Here is a 23,583-nt window from a genome sequence, read left to right on the forward strand (position 1 = left end):
TATATATATATATATATATATATATATATATATATACCCCCCACATTGTTAATCCATTCATCCACTGATGGATATTTGAGTGGCTTTCACCTTTTGGCTGTTGTGATTAATTCTGTGAAGAACATGGGTATACAGATATCTCTTCAAGGTCCTACTTTCAGTTCTTTTGGGTATGTACCCAGAAGTAGAATTGCTGGATCATATGGCAGTTCTATTTTTAAGTTTTTGAGAAACTGCCATACTGATTTCCACAGCGCTGCACCATTTTACGAATTCCCACCAATAGTGCACAAGTGTTTCAGTTTCTCTGCATCCTCACCAACACTTGTTGTCTCATGTCTTTTTGATGATAGCCATTCATCAAAATGTGAGGTGATATCTCATTGTGGTTTTTTCAAAAAATTTTATTGAAGTATAGTTGATTTATAATGTATTTAATTTCCACTGTACAGCAAAGTGACTCAGTTATACACATATGTATTCTTTTTCATATTTTTTCCATTATGGTTTATCACACGATGTTGAATATAGTTCCCAGTGCTATACAGTAGGACGTTGTTGTTTATCCATCCTTTATATAATAGTTTGCAAGACTTACGTTTCCCTGATGATTAGTGATATTGAACATCTGCAATCTAAAGCCTCCCAACAAAGAAAAGCCCCAAGACCGGATGGTTTCATTAGTGAATTCTACCAAACATCTAAAGAAGAGTTAATACTGATCCTTCTCAAACTCTTACCAAAAAATTGAAGAAGATGGAACACTCCCAAACTCATTTTACAATGCCAGATCCCAAAGCCAGATAAGGACATTACAATTAAAAAAAAAAAAAAAAAAAAAATACAGGAGGGTGAAATACTAGATGAAAGAAAATATAAAAATTCTCAACAAAATACTGGCAAACTGAATTTCAACAGTGCATTAAAAGGATCATACACCATGATCAAGTGGGATTTTTCTCAGAGGCTGTGGCAAGCAGTGGCAGCAGCCAGCAGTGTGGCATTTCCCTGGCCCTGGGTCAGTGTTGGGCTGCTCGAGCTGTGGATCTGGGGCAGGGACAGAGAGCCATGTGCTCCCCGCCTCTGGTACATGGTCTGCTGAGTTCCTAAGGACACAACCTGACTTTAACCTCTGTCTTCACCTTTCAAATATAGGCCTCTCGTCTGATGAAAAGAGAAAGGAAGAATGGACTACAGTCACCAAACTTCCCTAGTCCCATGTGGACAAGATAAATACATTTCCAAGTAAGATATTTTGCTATGGTATTGTGTTTGCAGTGGCCAGTCCCATGTCAATGGAAGCCACTGGCAGAGGAGCCTCCTCTGTGCATGAGAGGAGCTCATGTGTGTGAGAAGGAGAAAGCAACTGAGTGTGGACTAGTGAGAGCATCAGCAAGGTTGCTGCTATAGATAAAAAACATGCCCCCATGGGGCTTCCCTGGTGGCGCAGTGGTTGAGAGTCCGCCTGCCGATGCAGGGGACACGGGTTTGTGCCCCGGTCCGGGAGGATCCCACATGCCGCGGAGCGGCTGGGCCCGTGAGCCATGGCTGCTGAGCCTGCGCGTCTGGAGCCTGTGCTCCGCAACGGGAGAGACCACAGCAGTGAGAGGCCTGCGTACCGCAAAAAAACCACAAAAAACAAAAAAAAACATGCCCCCAGAGCCTGGCCATAGAGAGTGAAGTTAAGGAGGTCTTTAGGACATGGCACCCTTAGGGGTTCAAAAGAGATGATGTCCTGGAGGGCTTCCAGGAGGAGGAGTTGGCGCTGGCTGCTCACTGTCTTGTCTGTGGTATACCCCAGGGAAGTCCTGGCTGGGTTGTGTCCCTGTGCTGCTGGGGTTCTGGCTAAAGTGGGCACAGGTGCCCCCTGAATAGCAGGAGACAGTTTCATTGCTTTATATGCACTAAAGTCTTTTGAACTCAGATTTTTGCTGATATGGCAGGGCCTAAGCCAAAATAGACTTTTTTAAATTATAAGTTTGCAGATATATTTTTACATTCAGCACAGGGATTTGTACATATTTTTCTCTATCTTAATGAAATGTTTAATTTATTTGAGACCAAATTGTTTGAATTCCTTTAGACACACTTGGCCATACACAGGCACACCATTGTGTGAGCTGTAGATCATACTTATCTCTTCACTGATGGATTTCCCCTGGGGCTTCTACTGACCAGTACTTTTAAATCCTAGTTTCAGATCCTTGTGTTCAAAAGTATCAAACAGCTTTTGTTTTAGGTTATTTGGAGTCACATTTTTTGCTAATTCACTCCAGCTTATCTAGGTTTAACTTGTCTGGAACTTCTTGGAGTTTCCAGCCAGTTTTGACCTCCTGTGTGGCCCCAAATCTCTCCATTGAATGGCTGGACTTAGAGGGACTGAACTCCCTTGCCTCTTGCCTGAGTATAGGCAAAAGAACACACCTCAGCCTCCTCAAGCCCTTCCCAGGCCTCCCCTCATTCACTTTCAGATAAAACTTGATCACAGCATTTTCAGGTTTGACAGCTCTCACTCTGATCACAAAGGGTGTGACATGCTCTCTCACATTTAGTAGAGCTGTGCTCCCAGGGGGGCCACTTGGAAACCAGTATTTAGAGGCCTTGTAAGGTTTTTAAAAAATATTTTTATAAACTAAAAGCACCTAGAATAGATTAAAAAGATAAAAGCACCTAGAAGGGTACATTGCTAGGATTCAGAAGCCCCCTCATGCCCACTTCTAGTCACCACTCTCAAAGGTGAACCACTGTCTGAATTCTGAATTCATATAAATGGAATCATACAATATGTGCTCTTTTGTGTCTGGCTTCTTTCACTCAGCGTAATATCTTTGAGATTCATCCGTGTTATGTGTAGTTCATTCATATTCTCATTGCTGCTCCATTGTGTGGCCATAGCTGCCTTTATTCATCTGTTCCACTCTTGATGGGAGTCAGTAAATTTTTTTTTTTTTTTTTTTTTTTTTTTTTTGCTTTACGCGGGCATCTCACTGTTGTGGTCTCTCCTGTTGCGGAGCGCAGGCTCAGCAGCCATGGCTCACGGGCCCAGCTGCTCCGCGGCATGTGGGATCTTCCCAGACCGGGGCACGAACCCATGTCCCCTGCATCGGCAGGCGGACTCTCAACCACTGCGCCACCGGGGAAGCCCGGGAGTCAGTAAATTTTTAAACACATGATAAGGTCATGTCAATGAAGCATAAGTCAGTGGGACCCAGGCCTGTCCCTTTAACTTTCTGAAATTCTAGGAGTTTCTGAGTCTTGTGAAGGTTTGTAGTGATTGTCCCCTCCTCACTCACAGCATGTGTGAGGGAGGAAATGCTGTGGAGAGGCTGGAGAAATCCTGTCTATGGGCTTTTGAAGTGTGTTTGCCTCTATGAATCTGTGATTTAAGGCCTGCATATTTAGCTTGGGTTTGGGGAGTGTTGTGAGAGATGCCAACCTTTGTCAGCAGACCAGACCTGCGTTGGTTTTCTGGAGTTGCTCTTTACATCCAGTCTGTTCTAGATAGTATTTACTCTTGACCTTGACCTTGAACTCTGGGTGTGTGTATGTGTATATGTACACATGTAGACAAACACCCAGACTGGAATGACTGAAGGCCAGCTTAGAGGTGAGAAAAAGAGGGAATAACTGCATTATAAGTGGCTTCACCTGAGATTGTGACACCTCTTGTATTTTTCCCTTAAGGAACGAACTTCTTCTGCATCTGAAGACCTACAACTTGTACTATGAAGGCCAGAATTTGCAGCTCCGACATCGTGAGGTAAGGAGTCCCAAGGAAGATCTGTGAGGCTCCTTCCCTGGTGGCCAGCCCAGTCTTTGTCTCCATGTCTCCTGGTCTGAGAGTCCCTGCCTCTCCTGCCACAGTGAGGAGCCTCTCGATGCTAGTGATGTTATTGGGAGTCCCTAGAGTTCTTCAGAAGGAGACCCCAGGCCCAAATTTGTTCTAAAAAGGATGAGCTTTTCTGTTCAGGAGACATTGCTGCGGCTGTGTGGCTGGGCTAGCGCCAGCCTCAAAAAAAGAACCCTCCCTTTCATGAAATGACTCTTTCAGCTAACTCTCAAGCAGCCTTCCTCCTTTGGGGCAATTCAGGAACTTCACACTGTCCTCTACGTTGACACATCTGGGCCCATGTCCTATTGCTGAAGCAACCTGGACAAGTTACATAAGCTCTGGGTGGTAACTCTTGGCCCTTCCCCACAACTGCAGCAGCCTTCCTCGAGTGCCTTCTTGGAGTGTTCTTTGTTATCCATCTGTCTTTCCCCAGCCCCCATCCTGAATCTAAGCTTATTCATACTGTATCCATTTCTGTAAAGCCTGTTTCAGATAGATGGTGGAGTAATATATACTCAAATGTCCTTGACCGATAAGAAATTGTGTGTAATACCCTTCTAAACATATTTTCAGGTTGTCAAGCCATGGGGATTTAATTCATAGAAACAAACGGATATCCAGATGGCAGAATTTCAGCTACTAAGGCAGGCTGGTTGGGAATACTATGTAGTGGCTTTTTGTATGTGCCTCAAACCACACCACATAGGCAAAGTCCTACTTTGGGTTAAATTCTGCCCTACAATCATGTGATATAAACTAATGATGCCAACCTTGACCAGCTAGAAGGCCATATATGACTTGTGCTTAAATAAAGCTTTTCTCCCTAAGATCCCCAAATGCCCTAAAGTTGCTGCACTCTTCTCCTGCCTTCTTTATTACCCCCTCCCTCTCTAAGGATGATCCTGGGGCCCGGGTTAGTTGTTCAGTGAACAAGTATCATCTTCGTTTATGTGGCTTGTCCTGAAGATGTGGCCATAGCCCAGATATCAGGTCTTGGCCCTGCTTATAAAATATGGGTTCATGCAGGGGACACGGGTTCGAGCCCTGGTCTGGGAAGATCCCACATGCCATGGAACAACTGGGCCCGTGAGCCACAATTACTGAGCCTGTGCGTCTGGAGCCTGTGCTCCATAACAAGAGAGGCCGCGACAGTGAGAGGCCCGCGCACCACGATGAAGAGTGGCCCCCGCTTGCTGCAACTAGAGAAAGCCCTCACACAGAAACAAAGACCCAACACAGCCATAAATAAATAAATAAATAAATAAACAAAAACAAAAAAACATGGGTTCAGAAAGGTTTTTCTGAAACTCTAGAAAGAAAACCTGACCCTTTAGGCATTGTCCTCAAACCCTCTACTAATTAGTGGCTGGACCATTAGCAAGATTTTGGTTGTTAAACAGCTTTTCTGAGATGTGTCCTATAGGTGATTAAAAGGTTTTATGGTGATTAGTGAGATCCACTTCTTTGGGATAAAACATGCAAATGTTTTTAGAAGGGTTTCACATTTAAATGCTTATCAGTCAACAACCCTTGAGTATAAAGTTGGAATTCTTACAGGATTTATTCACCTCTTGGAGAGCTGTTATGTAGCACATTAGCTAATTATTGGCCTGGGAAGTTCTGCTGTTAAGAAATCTGATTAACACATCATCTCCCAACTCATGATCACACGATACTCTTTTTAAGGTAACAATTGATCTGGTAGAGGAGCTAGTATTCTGTTAAACAAACTTGAGGAAATATTACTTTAAATCTCCTTCAACCAGTGGGTCAGATTAACATATAACATGTTATAGCTAAAGACACATCACTTTCCATAGTAGGGGAGGGGAAAGTAGCTAGTTTAAGGTTTTAGCTCTTGCTTCTGTTAGCAGGGTTAGTCTCACATACTTTAAGAAATGTAATTGGACTTCCCTGGTGGCACAGTGGTTCAGAATCTGCCTGCCAATGCAGGGGACACGGGTTCAAACCCTGGTCTAGGAAGATCCCACATGCTGCAGAGCAACTAAGTCCATGTGCCACAACTACTGAGCCTGCGCTCTAGAGCCCGCGAGCCACAACTACTGAGCCTGTGTGCCACATCTACTAAAGCCTAGAGCCCATGCTCCACAACAAGAGAAGCCACCGCAATGAAAAGCCCATGCATCATAATGAAGAGTAGCCCCCACTCGCCGCAACTAGAGAAAGCCCGCACACAGGAACGAAGACCCAACACAGCTAAAAATAAATTAAAAAAGAAAAAAAAATGTAGTTAATTTCTTTAAAGTCATTAGTATAAAAACAACAAAAAAACTTTGTTATAATTTGCACATGTCTATGAATTTTGAGGCAACTTTGCCCTGACCTCTGAGGTCAGCTTCAGAGCCTCAGGGGTAGTTTACAAGTGGAGAGAGTGTCTTGGAGCTGGGGTGTGACTGTAACTTGGGTGCACCCAGCTGGACACATCAAGGATGCTGTCAGTTACCCCCAACAACATGGTGCTGGCTTCCTTGAGGCTTTTCTGGGCTCACCCTGCCAATTGTTTTGTGGCAGGAAGAAGATGAGTTCATCGTGGAGGGGCTGCTGAACATCTCCTGGGGGCTGCGCCGGCCCATTCGTCTACAAATGCAGGATGACAATGAACGCATTCGCCCTCCTCCATCCTCTTCCTCTTGGCACTCCGGCTGTAACTTAGGAGCTCAGGGGTGAGTGAAGAGAGATGGGACTGGGGGGTGACCAGGGGTATCTGGGGGTTCCATCTATTCTCAAGCAGGTAAATTCCACCTTCTTCCAGCAAGCCTTGATCCCAGCTCCTATTCCCACTGCCCCCTGCCTTCGACTTGGGATGAGGAGAAAGGGGTGTATGTTGGTGTTATTGGGCTTCCATGCCTGTCACCACAATCACTGAGTGAGAGTCAGAGTGATGAGGGGAGATGCTGAGTCAGAGAGGAGAAGCACTAAGGCCTGGGTGAGCAGCATGCCTTCCCCAGCGTGGAGACCCCTAGTCTCTGAGGGGTATCGTAGTGGCCAGCCAGGCCCAGTCTGCAGATTTCTGAAAGGACACCTGATGCCCCAGCATCCTCCCCACTGGGACCACTCCCTATAGAACAACCCCACCCCAGAGACATTTAGGGCTCAAAACTTCTGTGCAAAGCTCTCTGTGTCTGAGGGGAACCTGGAAGAGGAAAAAGAATGTCAGGCCCTGTCCAAGCCAGCCAAGCAAGGTCTGCTTCAGGCCACACCTGGAGTTGGGTGGTGGCGTGATGGTCTTGAGAGGTCCCCTCTCCTTGGTTCCCACTGGAAGGTCTGTGAAGACTAAGCCTGTTCCTCCCTGTAGCCAAATGAGTAGTTCAATGCATCTAGTAAGGCACACCCTCTTTACTGTCTTTCTGGGGCTTCAGTTTTTAGGACCAAGTGACTATCCCTTGTTCCATCCTAAAATTTGCTGATACTGAATGCCTTGGGGCCAGAGCGTGGGTGGAGTGCGCCAACCGTTCAGCCAAACCACAGTGATGTTTTTTCTGTTTTAAATAAGAACCAAGCCCTTTCTGTTGACCCCATTGAACATTTTGTTAAACTCCACAGCCAAATCTATTCTTTGCTAAAGTTGAGAGAAACCTACAATGTGGCCAAAGCCTGTTACTGATCTGGTTTCTTTCCAAGGGAATTTAAGGAGGAAAATCTTTGCCTGTCCCATCAGCGCCAGGGCGTCCAGTCAAGCTTCTCTGGTTTCATCTAACTTTGACGGTTTTATACTCTGCTTTGTTTTCAGCACTTTCACTGTATTTGGTTTCGAGTGGGCCAAACCCTTTCCACAGCGCCAGCCCAGGCCCTGGGGTGTTACATTCTGTTTCCTAAGTGAAATGATTTCTAAAATTCCACTTGACCATGTGGCCTTTGGCTGGCCTACTAAGGGGTCTTTCATGCTATACACTTATTTCTTTTCCATTCCATGTGGCATCAAGCTGGTCTTGGTTGGTTCTTGAAACCTGCAAATACTTTGAGAGAGTTTTCAGGAATGGTAAATAATGTTGTCCCAGTGCCTGCTATAATAAAGTGAATGCCTGAACCACTGTGTTAAGAAGCATGCTGAGACCAGTTTCTGCTTTGGCAATAAAGAGTGCTTTGGACAAGGGAGTGGGAAGGGGCTGCTATGGGTGCCAAAAGTTCACCATTCCTGAGAGGCTCTGCTCAGTTTCATTCTGGGGCTCAGAAGCCCACTGGTTATAATACAATAGGCAGTTCTTTCAGATTTTCAATTTTAAATTGTCTTCACTTAAAATTAGCATCCCTTGGGATTTCCCTGGTGTCCAGTGATTAGGACTCTGCATTCTCATTGCAGAGGGCCCAGGTTCAATCCCTGGTCTCAGAACTAAGATCCCACAAGCCACATGATGTGACCAAAAAAAAAAAAAATTATCCTATCTCTGCTGAGTCCCAGTGTTACCAAACCACACTTGGGTCTGCTCATCTACGTGCAGTAAAGCCAATTTAGTGACACCAGGTTGTGGTGAAGGAAAGTGCTGCGTTTATTGCAGGTCCAAGCAAGGAGTCCAGGCAGTTAATGCTCAAAATCCCGAACTCTCCGATGGCTTTCATCGGAGAGTTTTTAAAGGCAAGGTGAGGGGAGAGGGTCGCAGGGTGGTAGATGCTCTTCTGATTAATTGCTGGTGAGGTGATTGGGTGGTATTTCAGGAGTCAACATCATCTGGTTCCAAGGGGTTTGGGGTTTACCTGCTTGTGATCAGAATGCAGTTAACTTCTTACACCTGGTATAAGAAGATACTTTTAATATTTGCAAAGCAACTCATGGACATGGCTCAGGATACTATCTATAGCCCTTGAGGAGGAACTAAAGGTCCTTGACTTTGTTTTTTGGCTAAACTGTTATTATCAATATTTTGTCTTGCTTGACTGTTTTCCTTAGTTTCTGCATTTTCTCACTTCTCTGATTAAATTTGTTCTTTGGAACTCAGGGAAGGCCTAGGAGGCTAAAGCTTTTTTACAAACAAGAGGAGCGGGATACAGGGGTCTGTTCCTGGGAAGCCCCCACAGGGTCCTGCTTTGTTTCACCAGGGCACCTGCATTCTTCTCAACATGGGATGGTCCTAATTGGTTAAATATTATTCTCCTTTCTGGCCAAATCCTCTGTTGATTTTCGATGTGTTTCTCTGAACTGCCACTGTACTTTTAGGCTTTGAGGAGTATTTTCCAGCTATCATAGCAATACCAGGTCTCAACTCAGATTGCCTGCTTGTGACCCTTTCTCCAGCAACCCTGAGAACACTGCCATCAGGGCCACTTCCAAAGCTGCCCTGACTCTTGTAGCAGCCAACCTATTACTTTCCATTCCTGCTAGATGGTAGAAGCAATTTCTGAGTTATTCCTCCAACAGAAGTGGGTCTGAACTAGAATCTTGTCCCTAGAAGTAAATGACCATTATTAGGGTTTTCTAAATAAGCTATAGAATTTGTACGTGCTTAGAAACTCAGCACAGGCACCACACAGGTGTTCTTTGTTGTTCTCTGTCCTGGACTTCATGTTGCTGCAAATACTGGGAACAAGCATTTTCTCCCTCCAGAACTCCCCTTCCCTGCCCAGTGCTTAGCCCAGGAACTGGACCAGCCTCATGAGACACTCAGCACAGCCTACCATGTCCTTTGTCACCTGCTGTGTGCTGGTACCCAGCCTTGCACAGGCCAAGTGCTCCCTTTGTACGAGTGGGGTGGGGTGGGACTGGGGGCGTTCTTCTGCAGGGGCTGAACCTTTTGTTTGTTTTCTGCTCACCAGCACTATCCTGAAGCCCCTCACCATGCCCAACATTCCAATCTCAGAGGTGGATGCCCTGCCTGAGAATGATCAGACATCAAGTCCCACAGGTACATGCATGGTGGGAGGATCCTCTAGTTTGGGGCCGACTGTGTGAAGACTGATGTGATGAATGTTGTACACTGTTACTTATGTTTTGAAAACAAAATTCACATGGTTCAATATTCAAAACTTATTTAAAAAAAAGAATTGAAAGTTTCCCATCTCATCCACCCACTGAGTTTCCCTCCCTAGAAGCAAACTGAAGGCATTCTTCCCAAGATACTCTTTGCAAGCACAAGGAAATACACGCCAACAAAGCTTAATGGTTGGATGTCATTTCTTTTCTTCCCATTTTAATGTAAGTGGCTGCATTTTGCACATCCCTTTTCTATTAGTTTTTCTTGAGGATTGTTCCATACAAACCCATGGAGAACTTCTGCATTCTTTACAGCTCTGCTGTATTACATTGTATGAAAAAAATGATAATTTAATTGCTCCCTATTGATAAACATTTAAGTCATCTTTAGTCTCTTAGACAAACAAAAGTGTAGAGTGTCCTTATACATGTCTCATTTCACACATTTGTCAGTGTCTGTAGGATTCTTTGAAATCGAATTTCTGGATCTGAGGCTATGTGCATTTGCAATTTTGTTAGATATTGTCAGGTCGACATTATCTTGCAAGTCCTTATATCGTGCTTATCCTCTGCAGACATTGTTCTAAGCACTTTAAATGAATTAACTTATTTAAACCCTCACAACAATCTCATGAGGTGGGTGCTATTGTTATCCTCATTGTATGGATGAGGAAACTGAGGCACAGAGAGTTAGTGATATATGGTGTTGGGAAGGAAGACAGTTTTCTCTACCTTCTAGGTTCTTCTGGCTGGTCTAAGAATTAAATTGACATGAGACAGATTAACAGGAGAAAATCAAACAAAAGTTTAATAACATGTAAACTTGGGAGAGTTACTCAGAAAAACTGAGTAACTCACCAAAATGGCTGATGCCCTCACCTATTTTTGTGTCTGTGTTTGAAATTTATTTTATTTTTTTACATCTTTATTGGAGTATAATTGCTTTACAATGGTGTGTTAGTTTCTGCTTTATAACAAAGTGAATCAGTTATACATATACATATGTTGCCATATCTCCTCCCTCTTGCATCTCCCTCCCTCCCACCCTCCCTAACCCACCCATCCAGGTGGTCACAAAGCACCGAGCTGATCTCCCTGTGCTATGCGGCTGCTTCCCACTAGCTATCTATTTTACGTTTGGTAGTGTATATATGTCTATGCCACTCTCTCACTTTGTCACAGCTTACTCTTCCCCCTCCCCATATCCTCAAGTCCATTCTCTAGTAGGTCTGTGTCTTTATTCCCATCTTACCCCTAGGTTCTTCATGACATTTTTTTTTTCTTAAATTCCATGTATATGTGTTAGCATACAGTATTTGTCTTTCTCCTTCTGACTTACTTCACTCTGTATGACAGACTCTAGGTCCATCCACCTCACTACAAATAACTCAGTTTCGTTTCTTTTTATGGCTGAGTAATATTCCATTGTATATATGTGCCACATCTTCTTTACCCATTCATCCGATGATGGACACTTAGGTTGTTTCCATCTCCTGGCTATTGTAAATAGAGCTGCAATGAACATTTTGGTACATGACTCTTTTTGAATTATGGTTTTCTCAGGGTATATGCCCAGTAGTGGGATTGCTGGGTCACATGGTAGTTCTATTTGTAGTTTTTTAAGGAACCTCCATACTGTTCTCCATAGTGGCTGAACCAATTCACATTCCCACCAGCAGTGCAAGAGTGTTCCCTTTTCTCCACACCCTCTCCAGCAGTTATTGTTTCTAGATTTTTTGATGATTGCCATTCTGACTGGTGTGAGATGATATCTCATTGTAGTTTTGATTTGCATTTCTCTAATGATTAATGACGTTGAGCATTCTTTCATGTGTTTGTTGGCAGTCTGTATATCTTCTTTGGAGAAATGTCTATTTAGGTCTTCTGCCCATTTTTGGATTGGGTTGTTTGTTTTTTTGTTACTGAGCTGCATGAGCTGCTTGTAAATTTTGGAGATGAATCCTTTGTCAGTTGCTTCATTTGCAAATATTTTCTCCCATTCTGAGGGTTGTCTTTTGGTCTTGTTTATGGTTTCCTTGGCTGTGCAAAAGCTTTGAAGTTTCATTAGGTCCCATTTGTTTATTTTTGTTTTTATTTCCATTTCTCTGGGAGGTGGGTCAAAAAGGATCTTGCTGTGATTTATGTCATAGAGTGTTCTGCCTATGTTTTCCTCTAAGAGTTTGATAGTATCTAGCCTTACATTTAGGTCTTTAATCCATTTTGAGCTTATTTTTGTGTATGGTGTTAGGGAGTGTTCTAATCTCATACTTTTACATGTACCTGTCCAGTTTTCCCAGCACCACTTATTGAAGAGGCTGCCCTTTCTCAACTGCATATTACTCCCTCCTTTATCAAAGACAAGGTGACCATATGTGCGTGGGTTTATCTCTGGGCTTTCTATCCTGTTCCATTGATCTATATTTCTATTTTTGTGCCAGTACTATACTGTCTTGATTACTGTAGCTTTGCAGTATAGTCTGAAGTCAGGGAGCCTGATTCCTCCAGCTCCATTTTTCGTTCTCAAGATTGCTTGACTATTCGGGGTCTTTTGTGTTTCCATAAAGATTGTGAAATTTTTTGTTCTGGGTCTGTGAAACATTCCAGTGGTAGTTTGATAGGGATTGCATTGAATCTGTAGATTGCTTTGAGTAGTAGAGTCATTTTCACAGTGTTGATTCTTCCAATCCATGAAAATGGTATATCTCTCCATCTATTTGTATCATCTTTAATTTCTTTCATCAGTGTCTTATAATTTTCTGCATACAGGTCTTTTGTCTCCTTAGGTAGGTTTATTTCCAGATATTTTATTCTTTTTGTTGCAATGGTAAATGAGAGTGCTTTCTGATTTCACTTTCAGATTTTTCATCATTAGTGTATAGGAACGCAAGAGATTTCTGTGCATTAATTTTGTATCCTGCTACTTTACCAAATTCATTGATTAGCTCTAGGAGTTTTCTGGTAGCATCTTTAGGATTCTCTATGTACAGTATCATGTCATCTACAAAACAGTGACAGCTTTACTTCTCTTTTCCGATTTGGATTCTTTTATTTCTTTTTCTTCTCTGATTGCTGTGTCTAAAACTTCCAAAACTATGTTGAATAAGAGTGGTGAGAGTGGGCAACCTTGTCTTATTCCTGATCTTAGTGGAAATGCTTTCAGTTTTTCACCATTGAGGATGATATTGGCTGTGGGTTTGTCATATATGGCCTTTATGATGTTGAGGAAAGTTCCCTCTATGCCTACTTTCTGCAGGGTTTTTATCATAAATGGGTGTTGAATTTTGTCGAAAGCTTTCTCTGCATCTATTGAGATGATCATATGGTTTTTCTCCTTCAATTTGTTAATATGGTGTATCACATTGATTGCTTTGCCTATATTGAAGAATCCTTGCATTCCTGGAATAAACCCCACTTGATCATGGTGTATGATCCTTTTAATGTGCTGTTGGATTCTGTTTGCTACTATTTTGTTGAGGATTTTTGCATCTATGTTCATCAGTGATATTGGCCTATAGTTTTCTTTGTGACATATTTGTCTGGTTTTGGTATCAAGGTGATGGTGGCCTTGTAGAATGAGTTTGGGAGTGTTCCTCTCTCTGCTATATTTTGGAAGAGTTTGAGAAGGATAGGTTTTAGCTCTTCTCTAAATGTTTGATAGAATTTCCTGTGAAGCCATCTGGTCCTGAGCTTTTGTTTGTTGGAAGATTTTTAATCACAGTTTCAATTTCAGTGCTTGTGATTGGTCTGTTCATATTTTCTATTTCTTCCTGATTCAGTCTAGGCAGGTTGTGCATTTCTAAGAATTTGTCCATTTCTTCCAGGTTGTCCATTTTATTGGCAGAGTTGCTTGTAGTAATCTCTCATGATCTTTTGTATTTCTGCAGTGTCATTTGTTACTTCTTTTTCATTTCTAATTCTATTGATATGAGTCTTCTCCCGTTTTTTTTTTGATGAGTCTGACTAATGGTTTATCAATTTTGTTTATCTTCTCAAAGAACGAGCTTTTAGTTTTATTGATCTTTGCTATCGTTTCCTTCATTTCTTTTCCATTTATTTCTGATCTGATCTTTATGATTTCTTTCCTTCTGCTAACTTTGGCGTTTTTTTGTTCTTCTTTCTCTAATTGCTTTAGGTGCAAGGTTAGGTTGTTCATTCGAGATGTTTCCTGTTTCTTAAGGTAGGATTGTATTACTATAAACTTCCCTCTTAAACTGCTTTTGCTGCATCCCATAGGTTTTGGGTCATCGTGTGTCCATTGTCATTTGTTTCTAGGTATTTTTTTATTTTCTCTTTGATTTCTTCAGTGATCACTTCGTTATTAAGTAGTGTATTGTTTAGCCTCCATAGTTTGTATTTTTTACAGATCTTTTCCTGTATTTGATATCTAGTCTCATAGCGTTGTGGTCGGAAAAGATACTTGATACAATTTCAATATTCTTAAATTTACCAAGGCTTGATTTATGACCCAAGATATGATCTATCCTGGAGAATATTCCATGAGCACTTGAGAAAATAGTGTATTCTGTTGTTTTTGGATGGAATGTCCTATAAATATCAATTAAATCCGTCTATTTAATGTATCATTTAAAGCTTGTGTTTCCTTATTTGTTTTCATTTTGGATGATCTGTCCATTGGTGGAAGTGGGGTGTTAAAGTCCCCTACTATGAATGTGTTACTGTCGATTCCCCCTTTTATGGCTGTTAGTATTTGCCTTATGTATTGAGGTGCTCCTTTGTTGGGTGCATAAATATTTACAATCGTTATTTTTCCTTCTTGGATCGATCCCTTGATCATTATGTAGTGTCCTTCTTTGTCTCTTCTAATAATCTTTATTTTAAAGTCTATTTTGTCTGATATGAGAATTGCTACTCCAGCTTTCTTTTGGTTTCCATTTCCATGGAATATCTTTTTCCATCCCCTCACTTTCAGTCTGTATGTGTCTCTAGGTCTGAATTGGGTCTCTTGTAGACAGCATATATATGGGTCTTGTTTTTGTATCCATTCAGCCAATCTGTGTCTTTTGGTGGGAGCATTTAATTCATTTATATTTAAGGTAATTATCGATATGTATGTTCCTATTCCCATTTTGTAAATTGTTTTGGGTTATTGTAGGTCTTTTCCTTCTCTTGTGTTTCTTGCCTAGAGAAGTTCCTGTAGCACTTGTTGTAAAGCTGGTTTGGTGGTGCTGAACTCTCTCAGCTTTTGCTTGTCTGTAAAGGTTTTAATTTCTCCATCAAATCTGAATGAGATCCTTGCTGGGTACAGTAATCTTGGTTGTAGCTTTTTCTCCTTCATCACTTTAAATATGTCCTGCCAGTCCCTTCTGGCTTGCAGACTTGCTGCTGAAAGATCAGCTGTTAACCTTATGGGGATTCCCTTGTGTGTTATTTGTTGTTTTTCCCTTGCTGCTTTTAATATGTTTTCTTTGTATTTAATTTTTTTTTTTTTTTTTTTTTGTGCTACGCGGGCCTCTCACTGCTGCAGCCTCTCCCACCAGGGAGCACAGGCTCCGGACGCACAGGCCCAGCGGCCATGGCCCACAGGCCCGGCCGCTCTGCGGCATTTGGGATGCTCCCGGACCAGGGCACGAACCCGTGTCCCCTGCATCGGCAGGCGGACCCTCAACCACTGCCCCACTAGGGAAGCCCTGTATTTAATTTTTGACAGTTTGATTAATATGTGTCTTGGCATGTTTCTCCTTGTATTTACCCTGTATGGGACTCTCTATGCTTCCTGGACTTGATTAACTATTTCCTTTTCCATATTAGGGAAGTTTTCAACTATAATCTCTTCAAATATTTTCTCAGTTCCTTTCTTTTTCTCTTCTTCTTCTGGAACCCCTATAACTTGAATGTTGGTGCATTTAATGTTGTCCCAGAGGTCTCTGAGACTGTCCTCAGTTCTTTTCATTCTTTTTTCTTTAGTCTGCTCTGCAGTAGTTATTTCCACTATTTTATCTTCCAGGTTACTTATCCGTTCTTCTGCCTCGGTTATTCTGCTATTGATCCCATCTAGAGTATTTTTAATTTCATTTATTGTGTTGTTCATCGTTGCTTGTTTCATCTTTAGTTCTTCTAGGTCCTTGTTAAATGTTTCTTGCATTTTCTCTATTCTATTTCCAAGATTTTGGATCATCTTTACTATCATTACTCTGAATTCTTTTTCAGGTAGACTGCCTATTTCCTCTTCATTTGTTAGGTCTGGTGGGTTTTTATCTTGCTCCTTCATCTGTTGTTTGTTTTTCTGTCTTCTCATTTTGGTTATCTTACTGTGTTTGGGGTCTCCTTTTTGCAGACTGCAGGTTTGTAGTTCCCGTTGTTGTTGGTGTCTGTCCCCAGTGGGTAAGGTTGGTTCAGTGGGTTGTGTAGGCTTCCTGGTGGAGGGGACTAGTGCCTGTGTTGTGGTGGATGAGGCTGGATCTTGTCTTTCTGGTGGGCAGGTCCACGTCTGGTGGTGTATTTTGGAGTGTCTGTGGACTTATTATGATTTTAGGCAACCTTTGTGCTAATGGGTGGGGTTGTGTTTCTGTCTTGCTAGTTGTTTGGCATAGGGTGTCCAGCACTGTAGCTTGCTGGTCGTTGAGTGAAGCTGGGTGCTGGTGTTGAGATGGAGATCTCTGGGAGATTTTCACCGTTTGATATTATGTGGAGCTGGGAGGTCTCTTGTGGACCAGTGTCCTGAAGTTGGCTCTCCCACTCAGAGGCCCAGCACTGACTCCTGGCTGCAGCACCAAGAGACTTTCATCCACACGGCTCAGAATAAAAGGGAGAAAAAGTAGAAAGAAAGAAGGAAGGAAGGAAGGAAGGAAGAAAAGCAAGAAAGAGGATAAAATAAAATAAAGTAAGATAAAACAAAATAAAGTTATTAAAATAAATAATTATTAAGAAAAAATGTTTTTAAAGAAAAAGCAAACAAACAAAAAGGACGAATAGAACCCTAGGACAAATGGTGACAACAAAGCTATACAGACAAAATCTCACACAGAAGCATACACATACACACTCACAAAAAGAGGAAAAGGAGAAAAAATAATAAATCTTGCTCTCAATGTCCACCTCCTCAATTTGGGATGATTCGTTGTCTATTCAGGTATTCCACAGATGCAGGGTACATCAAGTTGACTGTGGAGCTTTAATCTGATGCTTCTGAGGTTGCTGGGAGAGATTTCCCTTTCTCTTCTTTCTTCGCACAGCTCCTGGGGCTCAGCTTTGGATTTGGCCCCGCCTCTGCATGTAGGCCCCTGAGGGCGTCTGTTCTTCGCTCAGACAGGATGGGGTTAAAGGAGCAGCTGCTTCGGGGGCTCTGTCTCACTCAGGCCGGGGGAGGGAGGGGTGCGGATGCGGGGCGAGCCTGCGGCGGCAGAGGCTGGCGGGACGTTGCACCAGCCTGAGGTGCGCAGTGCGTTCTCCCGGGGAAGTTGTCCCTGGATCCTGGGACCCAGGCAGTGGCGGGCTGCACAGGCTTCCCGGAAGGGAGGTGTGGAGAGTGACCTGTGCTCGCACACAGGCTTCTTGGTGGCGGCAGCAGCAGCCTTAGCGTCTCATGCCCGTTTCTGGGGTCCGCGCTGGTAGCCGCGGCTCGCGCCTGTCTCTGGAGCTCCTTTAAGCAGCGCTCTTAATCCCCTCTCCTCACGCACCAGGAAAACAAAGAGATAAGAAAAAGTCTCTTGCCTCTTCGGCAGGTCCAGACTTTCCCCCAGACTCCCTCCCGGCTATCCATGGTGCACTAACCCCCTGCAGGCTGTGTTCACACCTCCAACCCCAGTCCTCTCCCTGCCCTCCGAAGTCCGAGCCTCAGCTCCCAGCCCCGCCCGCCCCGCGGGGTGAGCAGACAAGCCTCTTGGGCTGGTGAGTGCCGGTCGGCACCGATCCTCTGTACGGGAATCTCTCCGCTTTGCCCTCCGCACCCCTGTTGCTGTGCTCTCCTCCGTGGCTCCGAAGCTTTCCCCCTCCGCCACCCGCAGTCTCCGCCCGCGAAGGGGCTTCCTAGCGTGTGTGGTAACCTTTTCTCCTTCACAGCTCCCTCCCGCTGGTGCAGGACCCGTCCCTATTCTTTTGTCTCTGTTTATTCTTTTTTCTTTTGCTCTACCCAGGTACGTGGGGAATTTCTTGCCTTTTGAGAGGTCTGAGGTCTTCTGCCAGCGTTCAGGTGTTCTGTAGGAGTTTTTCCACGTGTAGATGTATTTCTGGTGTATGTGTGGGGAGGAAGGTGATCTCCGCGTCTTACTCTTCCGCCATCTTCCCGATTGATGATGCCCTCACCTTAACTGCCATCTTCAGCTAAAGACAAAAGAGGATGTTGGGGGTAGTGATTTGGGACTTCAGGGGAGGAAGGCAATTCACATGGAGATGGAAAACAAACGTTTGGTAAACAAATGTTTGCTGGGCCTTCAAAGACAGTGTGACACAGGGTGGACTCTGATCTCTAAGAGTTTCTCTCTCCACATTTAGCCCATATTCTTTGCAGATGTCTCTGGTGATAACTCTAGTCCAGTAATAAGCCCGCTATCTAAATTCTTTAGGCAGTTAGGGGAAAAGGCAGAGTTTCTTCCTGAGTTTTTTGACTGAAAAATTGTTCACAACCTAAAAGTTTAGAGTTATGTTTTATTCAGCGAATATTCTTAGGACTCCAAGCCTGGAAGGTAGGATCTCAAGTAACCCTGAGAGAACTGCTCTGAGGAGGCAAAGGGGGAGCTAGGATACATAGGAGTTTTGCAACAAAGGGCAGGTAGTTTGAATGTCAAAAGATTATTGTTAATTAAAGAAAACCAGTATCCCAAGTTAAGGAATTTAGCTCTTTTCTGTGTATGGGAAGATGCAAGAGTCTGGGCTCATTGAAATCATTACTTTGATAGGAACCTCAGCTATCTGGGGCCAGTATCCTGTGTTTTCACCTCCTGAGTTTCCTCAGGGGTCACCGTGGGGAGTGGCTGCAGTGTAATGGCTGCTAGATGGCAGGTGTTCTTTTCTGTCCTGAGTCCCCTTAGAGCTAACCAGCTCACCATCGCCTGTGGCTGCAATCTCTGATGACCGTGATATCCTTTGTTTACTGATATAGCAGGCTATGTTTCAGTTATCAGTCTTTTGGGGCTTGATTGTTTTCAGCATGCCAGAGACATTCGGGGGTAGCAAGTTTTGCTCGCCTACAATGACAGTGGTGGAGCTGGGGTTTGAACCTAGGAGTCTGTGCTCTGAACTTTGTCACTGTACTGCTTCTTGGTAAATTATGCATCATGTTTTTCCCCCAGCAGGAAATACTGTTTTTATACAATATATTTTTGAGGAAGCTGTAGGTGCTGTAGCATAGGTCCGGAAGAGGGTACTCTGTGCACACTGCCACATCCCAGGTCCAAGCAGACAGAACTCATCTTCCCCTTCCTTCCCAGACTCCAGGGCCCTGAAGTCCCTGCAGGAAGACACCCCACAACTGATGCGCACACGCAGTGATGTTGGGGTACGTCGTCGTGGCAATGTGAGGACACCCAGCGACCAGCGGCGAATCAGACGCCACCGCTTCTCCATCAACGGCCATTTCTACAACCACAAGGTAGAGGCGATAGGGTGGCAGGGGGCAAGCGCCAGCTCCAGTGGGGGCAAAACCCCTTCCTGGGCAGCTGCCACCTCAGGGCTGCAGACTCCTGGGAAGCCACTCAGTCTTTGGGTCGTGAGTGGGCTGCAGGCTCTGCTGGCTCTGAGAGAGATAAGGGCCTCCTGATCAGGAGCCCTCCTAAATGATGTTGTTGTAGGAAAAAATGGGGTGCAAGAGGATGGTCATGTCCTAGGTCTCAGGTGAGTCCGGTGGCCCCAAGGCAATGGGTCGTTTGGGAATATGAGAGCAGCCCTGGGCTGTGGGGGTGATTAGTTTTTATGGGCTGGGTAATTTCATAGGCTAGTAAGTGGGAGGAGTATTCTGTCTTGGAGAAGGGGTGGGGATTTCCATGAATTGGGCCACCACCCACTTTTTGGCCTTCTATAGTCGACCTCGGAACTGTCATGGCACCAGTGGGTGTGTCATTTAGATGCTAATGTATTACAATGAGTGTATAATGAGGTGAAGGTCTACTGGAAGTCAAATCTTCTGCCATCTTGGGCCTAGTAGGTTCTAACCAGTTTTTGTGGTATCCTGTTCTTAATGGCTGTGTCATTCTTTTAATGGTTGTGCCCTGCCCCCTTTCTTCCTGGCTCAGTGGGTGAGATGCGAGATGACCCTACAAACAGCCCTCATCAGAAATCCCCCCATCCACGTGTTACTCTCTTTCTGCACCATGTGCCTCCAGCTGCTATGTGGCCTGACTTCTCTGTGAGTTAAGGGCTGCCCTGAAACAGAGCTACAGAACTCAGATCACCCACCCCACCCCAAGCTAGCTGACTCTTCTTCCTTCCTGCTGCTTGGTTTGAATCTGGCCCCAGAAACAAGTGCATCATGGAAGAGTGGTCACAGACCTCCTCATGTTGAAGTCGTAGTAGAAGGGCCTTTGTGCATGTTTTATTTGGAGGGAGTGCCTCCCTTATCTGGTCCTCTTTCTCTCCTCAGTGCTGCCGTTTGGCAAGCTCAGATCCCTCAAGCCTCCTGCAGTGAGGTGGGCGCGAGCTCCTGAGCTAGGCAAAGCCCAGGGCTCTTTATTGACATCAAAGCCCAGTGCTTCTATATTGTAAGGGACAGAGGACTCTCAGGGAGCACAGGTTGAGTGCCATTGTCCCTGTCCCTTTACCCCAGGTAACAGGGCCAGGACACCTGGGTTTTAGTGCCCCATCCTTGTCTGTACACCCACTCTGAGCTGGACCCCTCTATTGACAGACGTCGGTGTTCACGCCGGCCTATGGCTCCATCACCAATGTCCGCATCAACAGCACCATGACCACTCCACAGGTCCTGAAGTTGCTGCTCAACAAATTTAAGGCAAGTTCCCTCTGCTGGCTGGCCTCAGACAGTGGCATGTGTGCCTTGGGGCCCCCAGACGTGTAGAGGTGGGGGCTATGGAGAGTGTGTGGTAAGGGGGGCACAGGGCAGAGAGGGTTTAGGTTCTTTAGACCCCACGACATCAGCATCACCTGGGAGCTTGTTAGAAAAGTAGGTTCTCAGGCCTCCCTCTGCCCCAGATCAGACCCACTGAAGTGGAAACTCGGAGATGAGACCAGGGAACCTGTTCCACAAGGCTTACTGGGATTCTGGTGCCACTGAAGCCCTCAGGTGCTTTATGGGCCTCCAGAGAAGGACCCTGGACCTGATGACTGGTTCAGGGCTCCGTGCACATATCGACTTCTGTGCATTTGGGGAACCTACTTTGATGAGCCTTCAATAGATGTGAAAATTATAGTGCATGAGTGTTTTTGAAGTCCTGTTGCTCTGTATGTTTTCCACAATACCCTTCTAAGTCTTTTGGAAACCAGGTATTCTTATTTCTAACAGAAGCCAGTGTGTCCTAGTGGTTTAAAGCATAGGCTCTGGGTTTGAATCTCTATCACCTGCTGGTTGGAGGAGTTGGACAAGTGACTTAAGCTCCCTGTGCTTCTGCCTCACCATCTGTAAAATAAGGTTAACAGGACCCCATTACTGGTGTCAACTGAAAAAAAATTGCACAACCTAAAAGTTGAGAGTTATGTTTTATTCAGCGAATATTCTTAGGACTTCAAACCCAGAAGGCAGCATCTCAAGTAACCCTGAGAGGACTGCTCCAAGGAGGTGAAGGGGAAGCTAGGATACATAGGAGTTTTGTCACAAAGGGAAGGTAGTCTGAATGTCAAAAGATTATTGTTAATTAAAGAAAATCAGGTATCTCAAGTTAAGGAATTTAGCGTTTTCCTACATATGGAAAGATGCAAGAGTCTGGGCTCACTGAAATCATTCCTTTGATACACACCTTAGCTACTGGGGGCCAGTATCCTGTTTTCTCACCCTGAGTTTCCTCAGGGCTCACCGTTGGGAGTGGCTGCAGTCTGATGGCTGCAAGATGGCAGGTATTCTTTGTTTCTTTCCTGAGTCGTCTCAGGGCTCACCAGCTCACCATCGGAGGTGGCTGCAATTGCTGATGACTGTGACATCCTTTGTTTACTGATATGGCAAGCAATATTTTATTTCTCACTGGGTTGTCATGTTAGATGAGTTAAAACATGTAGAGTTTGTTAGAACTGTGCCTGGCATGGTGCAATAAATGTTAGCTCTTATTACCTATTATTATTGATAATGTTACCACCCCATTTCCTCACCACATTTAAATGCTGTAGATAAATAGCCCTCCCCTCAAAAGAGCCTATCATTTATTTAGCTTTGCAGTGTTCAAGAAGAAGAAATGGCCACAGTTAGGATATGTAAATATATGCTTTTATATGCAAGCATATATATGCAAGTATCTTTTGCTCCTTCCTGATTCAGATCGAGAACTCAGCGGAAGAGTTTGCTTTGTATGTGGTCCATACCAGTGGTGGTAAGTATAAAGAACACAGTATACTTAAAACTTTTAATTAACTCAAAATAGCAAGTTAAAAAAAAAATCTCTGCCTCATTTGCTTGTTGCTTGGGTTTTGGAAACTTCCAAATGTTGTTTGCCTCCAAGGCTGGTGAGCTTGCTGGATGAGTCCACCGGGGAATGCCATATACGGTCAGTAAACTAACCCTAAAACATAACTGCCTATTAAAAAAAGAACTGGATTTTCTCAAAGCACAGAGAAAACCAGATTCTCTAATGCAGCATCTTCCAAAGGGCTTGAGGCATGGAAGTATTGTTGAGGGGTAGGGGAGCGGTAACAGTTGCTTTGAACTGTTGAATTGTTCGTTTACAAATCAGTCTCCTGACTTGTATGGCTACATCTCCTGAGGTGCCTGGTCCATTTGGGCCCTTGAGTTGACAACCACTTAAGGTGAGAAAGACCTCAGGCAACTCAGGGCTGCTCCTGGCTGTGTGTGGTTCCAGAGAAACAGAAGCTGAAGAACACTGATTACCCCCTGATTGCCCGGATCCTCCAGGGCCCATGTGAGCAAGTCTCCAAAGTGTTCCTTATGGAGAAGGACCAGGTGGAGGAAGTCACCTATGATGTGAGTCCCTTTTCAGTCAGATGTCTGTCCCCGGAGGGTGGGGGATTTGGTTGGATAAACTACAACTGGGGTATAGCTTGGCTTTTTGACCAATGATCAGGCCCTGTTTTGTTGCTATTTCTCAACACCAGGTTTTCTTGAAACAATAATGAATGCAGAAGCTAGGTTGAGGGTGTGCCCTGTGGGGGTTAAGAAAGCTCAGGCACAAAATGATTTCCATAGAAGGAATAAATTTCTTGAGGCTTTCTGGGGTACTTAAGAGGGCTGAAAAGTTTCTGCAAACCTTTTCCAAGCAACTTCAAAGAGTTAGCAGTGATTTTATAGCTTTTGCTATAGCAACAAACTTCCCCAAGTCTTAGTCACTTACAACAGTAAACATTTACTTTCTTGCTCCAGATTCTGTAGGCTGGTAGCAGCGGTTCTGCTTTAGATTGTGGGTTCAGTTCAGGTAGACATTGCATGTCTTATTCAGAGACCGAGGGTAAGAGGCAGTGGCTACCTAGGTATGCTTCTCATGGCAGATGGCTGGAATGCAAGAAACCATGTAAGCTCCTTTGAAGCCCCCACCTGGATTTTATGTATATCACATCCACACACCCATTCCATTGGCCAGAGCAAGTCACATAGCTGAGCCCACCATTAACAGCGTGAAGAAACATACTTCTCCCACAGAGAAGAGTTGGTAGAACAGGGTGAGGGTTCTGGTGAGGGAGGAAGAGTGGCTGCTTAACTTCAGCTCACCTGGGAGCCACCCCCAGGCTTATAGCCTCTCAGGAGGCAGTTCACATTTGG

General features: G+C 44.3%; 1 protein-coding gene across 6 annotated transcripts in view; it reads left to right on the forward strand.

The window, feature by feature from the left end:
• Positions 1-23,583, forward strand: part of RASSF2 (Ras association domain family member 2) — a 49,303-nt gene that overhangs the window by 20,091 nt on the left and 5,629 nt on the right. For all 6 annotated transcript variants that reach the window (XM_027118234.1, XM_027118235.1, XM_027118232.1 and 3 more), the window contains 8 exons: positions 1,156-1,245; positions 3,685-3,760; positions 6,365-6,516; positions 9,602-9,690; positions 19,145-19,305; positions 20,557-20,658; positions 22,132-22,183; positions 22,670-22,791. In XM_027118234.1, coding sequence (XP_026974035.1) covers positions 1,187-1,245; positions 3,685-3,760; positions 6,365-6,516; positions 9,602-9,690; positions 19,145-19,305; positions 20,557-20,658; positions 22,132-22,183; positions 22,670-22,791 — 813 coding nt within the window. In that variant the 5' untranslated portion in view covers positions 1,156-1,186. The remainder of the gene's footprint in view (positions 1-1,155; positions 1,246-3,684; positions 3,761-6,364; positions 6,517-9,601; positions 9,691-19,144; positions 19,306-20,556; positions 20,659-22,131; positions 22,184-22,669; positions 22,792-23,583) is intronic.

Source organism: Aethalodelphis obliquidens, unplaced genomic scaffold, assembly GCF_003676395.1.
Source record: "Aethalodelphis obliquidens isolate GAN/ISIS:26980383/991018 unplaced genomic scaffold, ASM367639v1 scaffold18, whole genome shotgun sequence".
In the NCBI taxonomy this organism is placed as follows: Eukaryota; Metazoa; Chordata; class Mammalia; order Artiodactyla; family Delphinidae; genus Aethalodelphis; species Aethalodelphis obliquidens.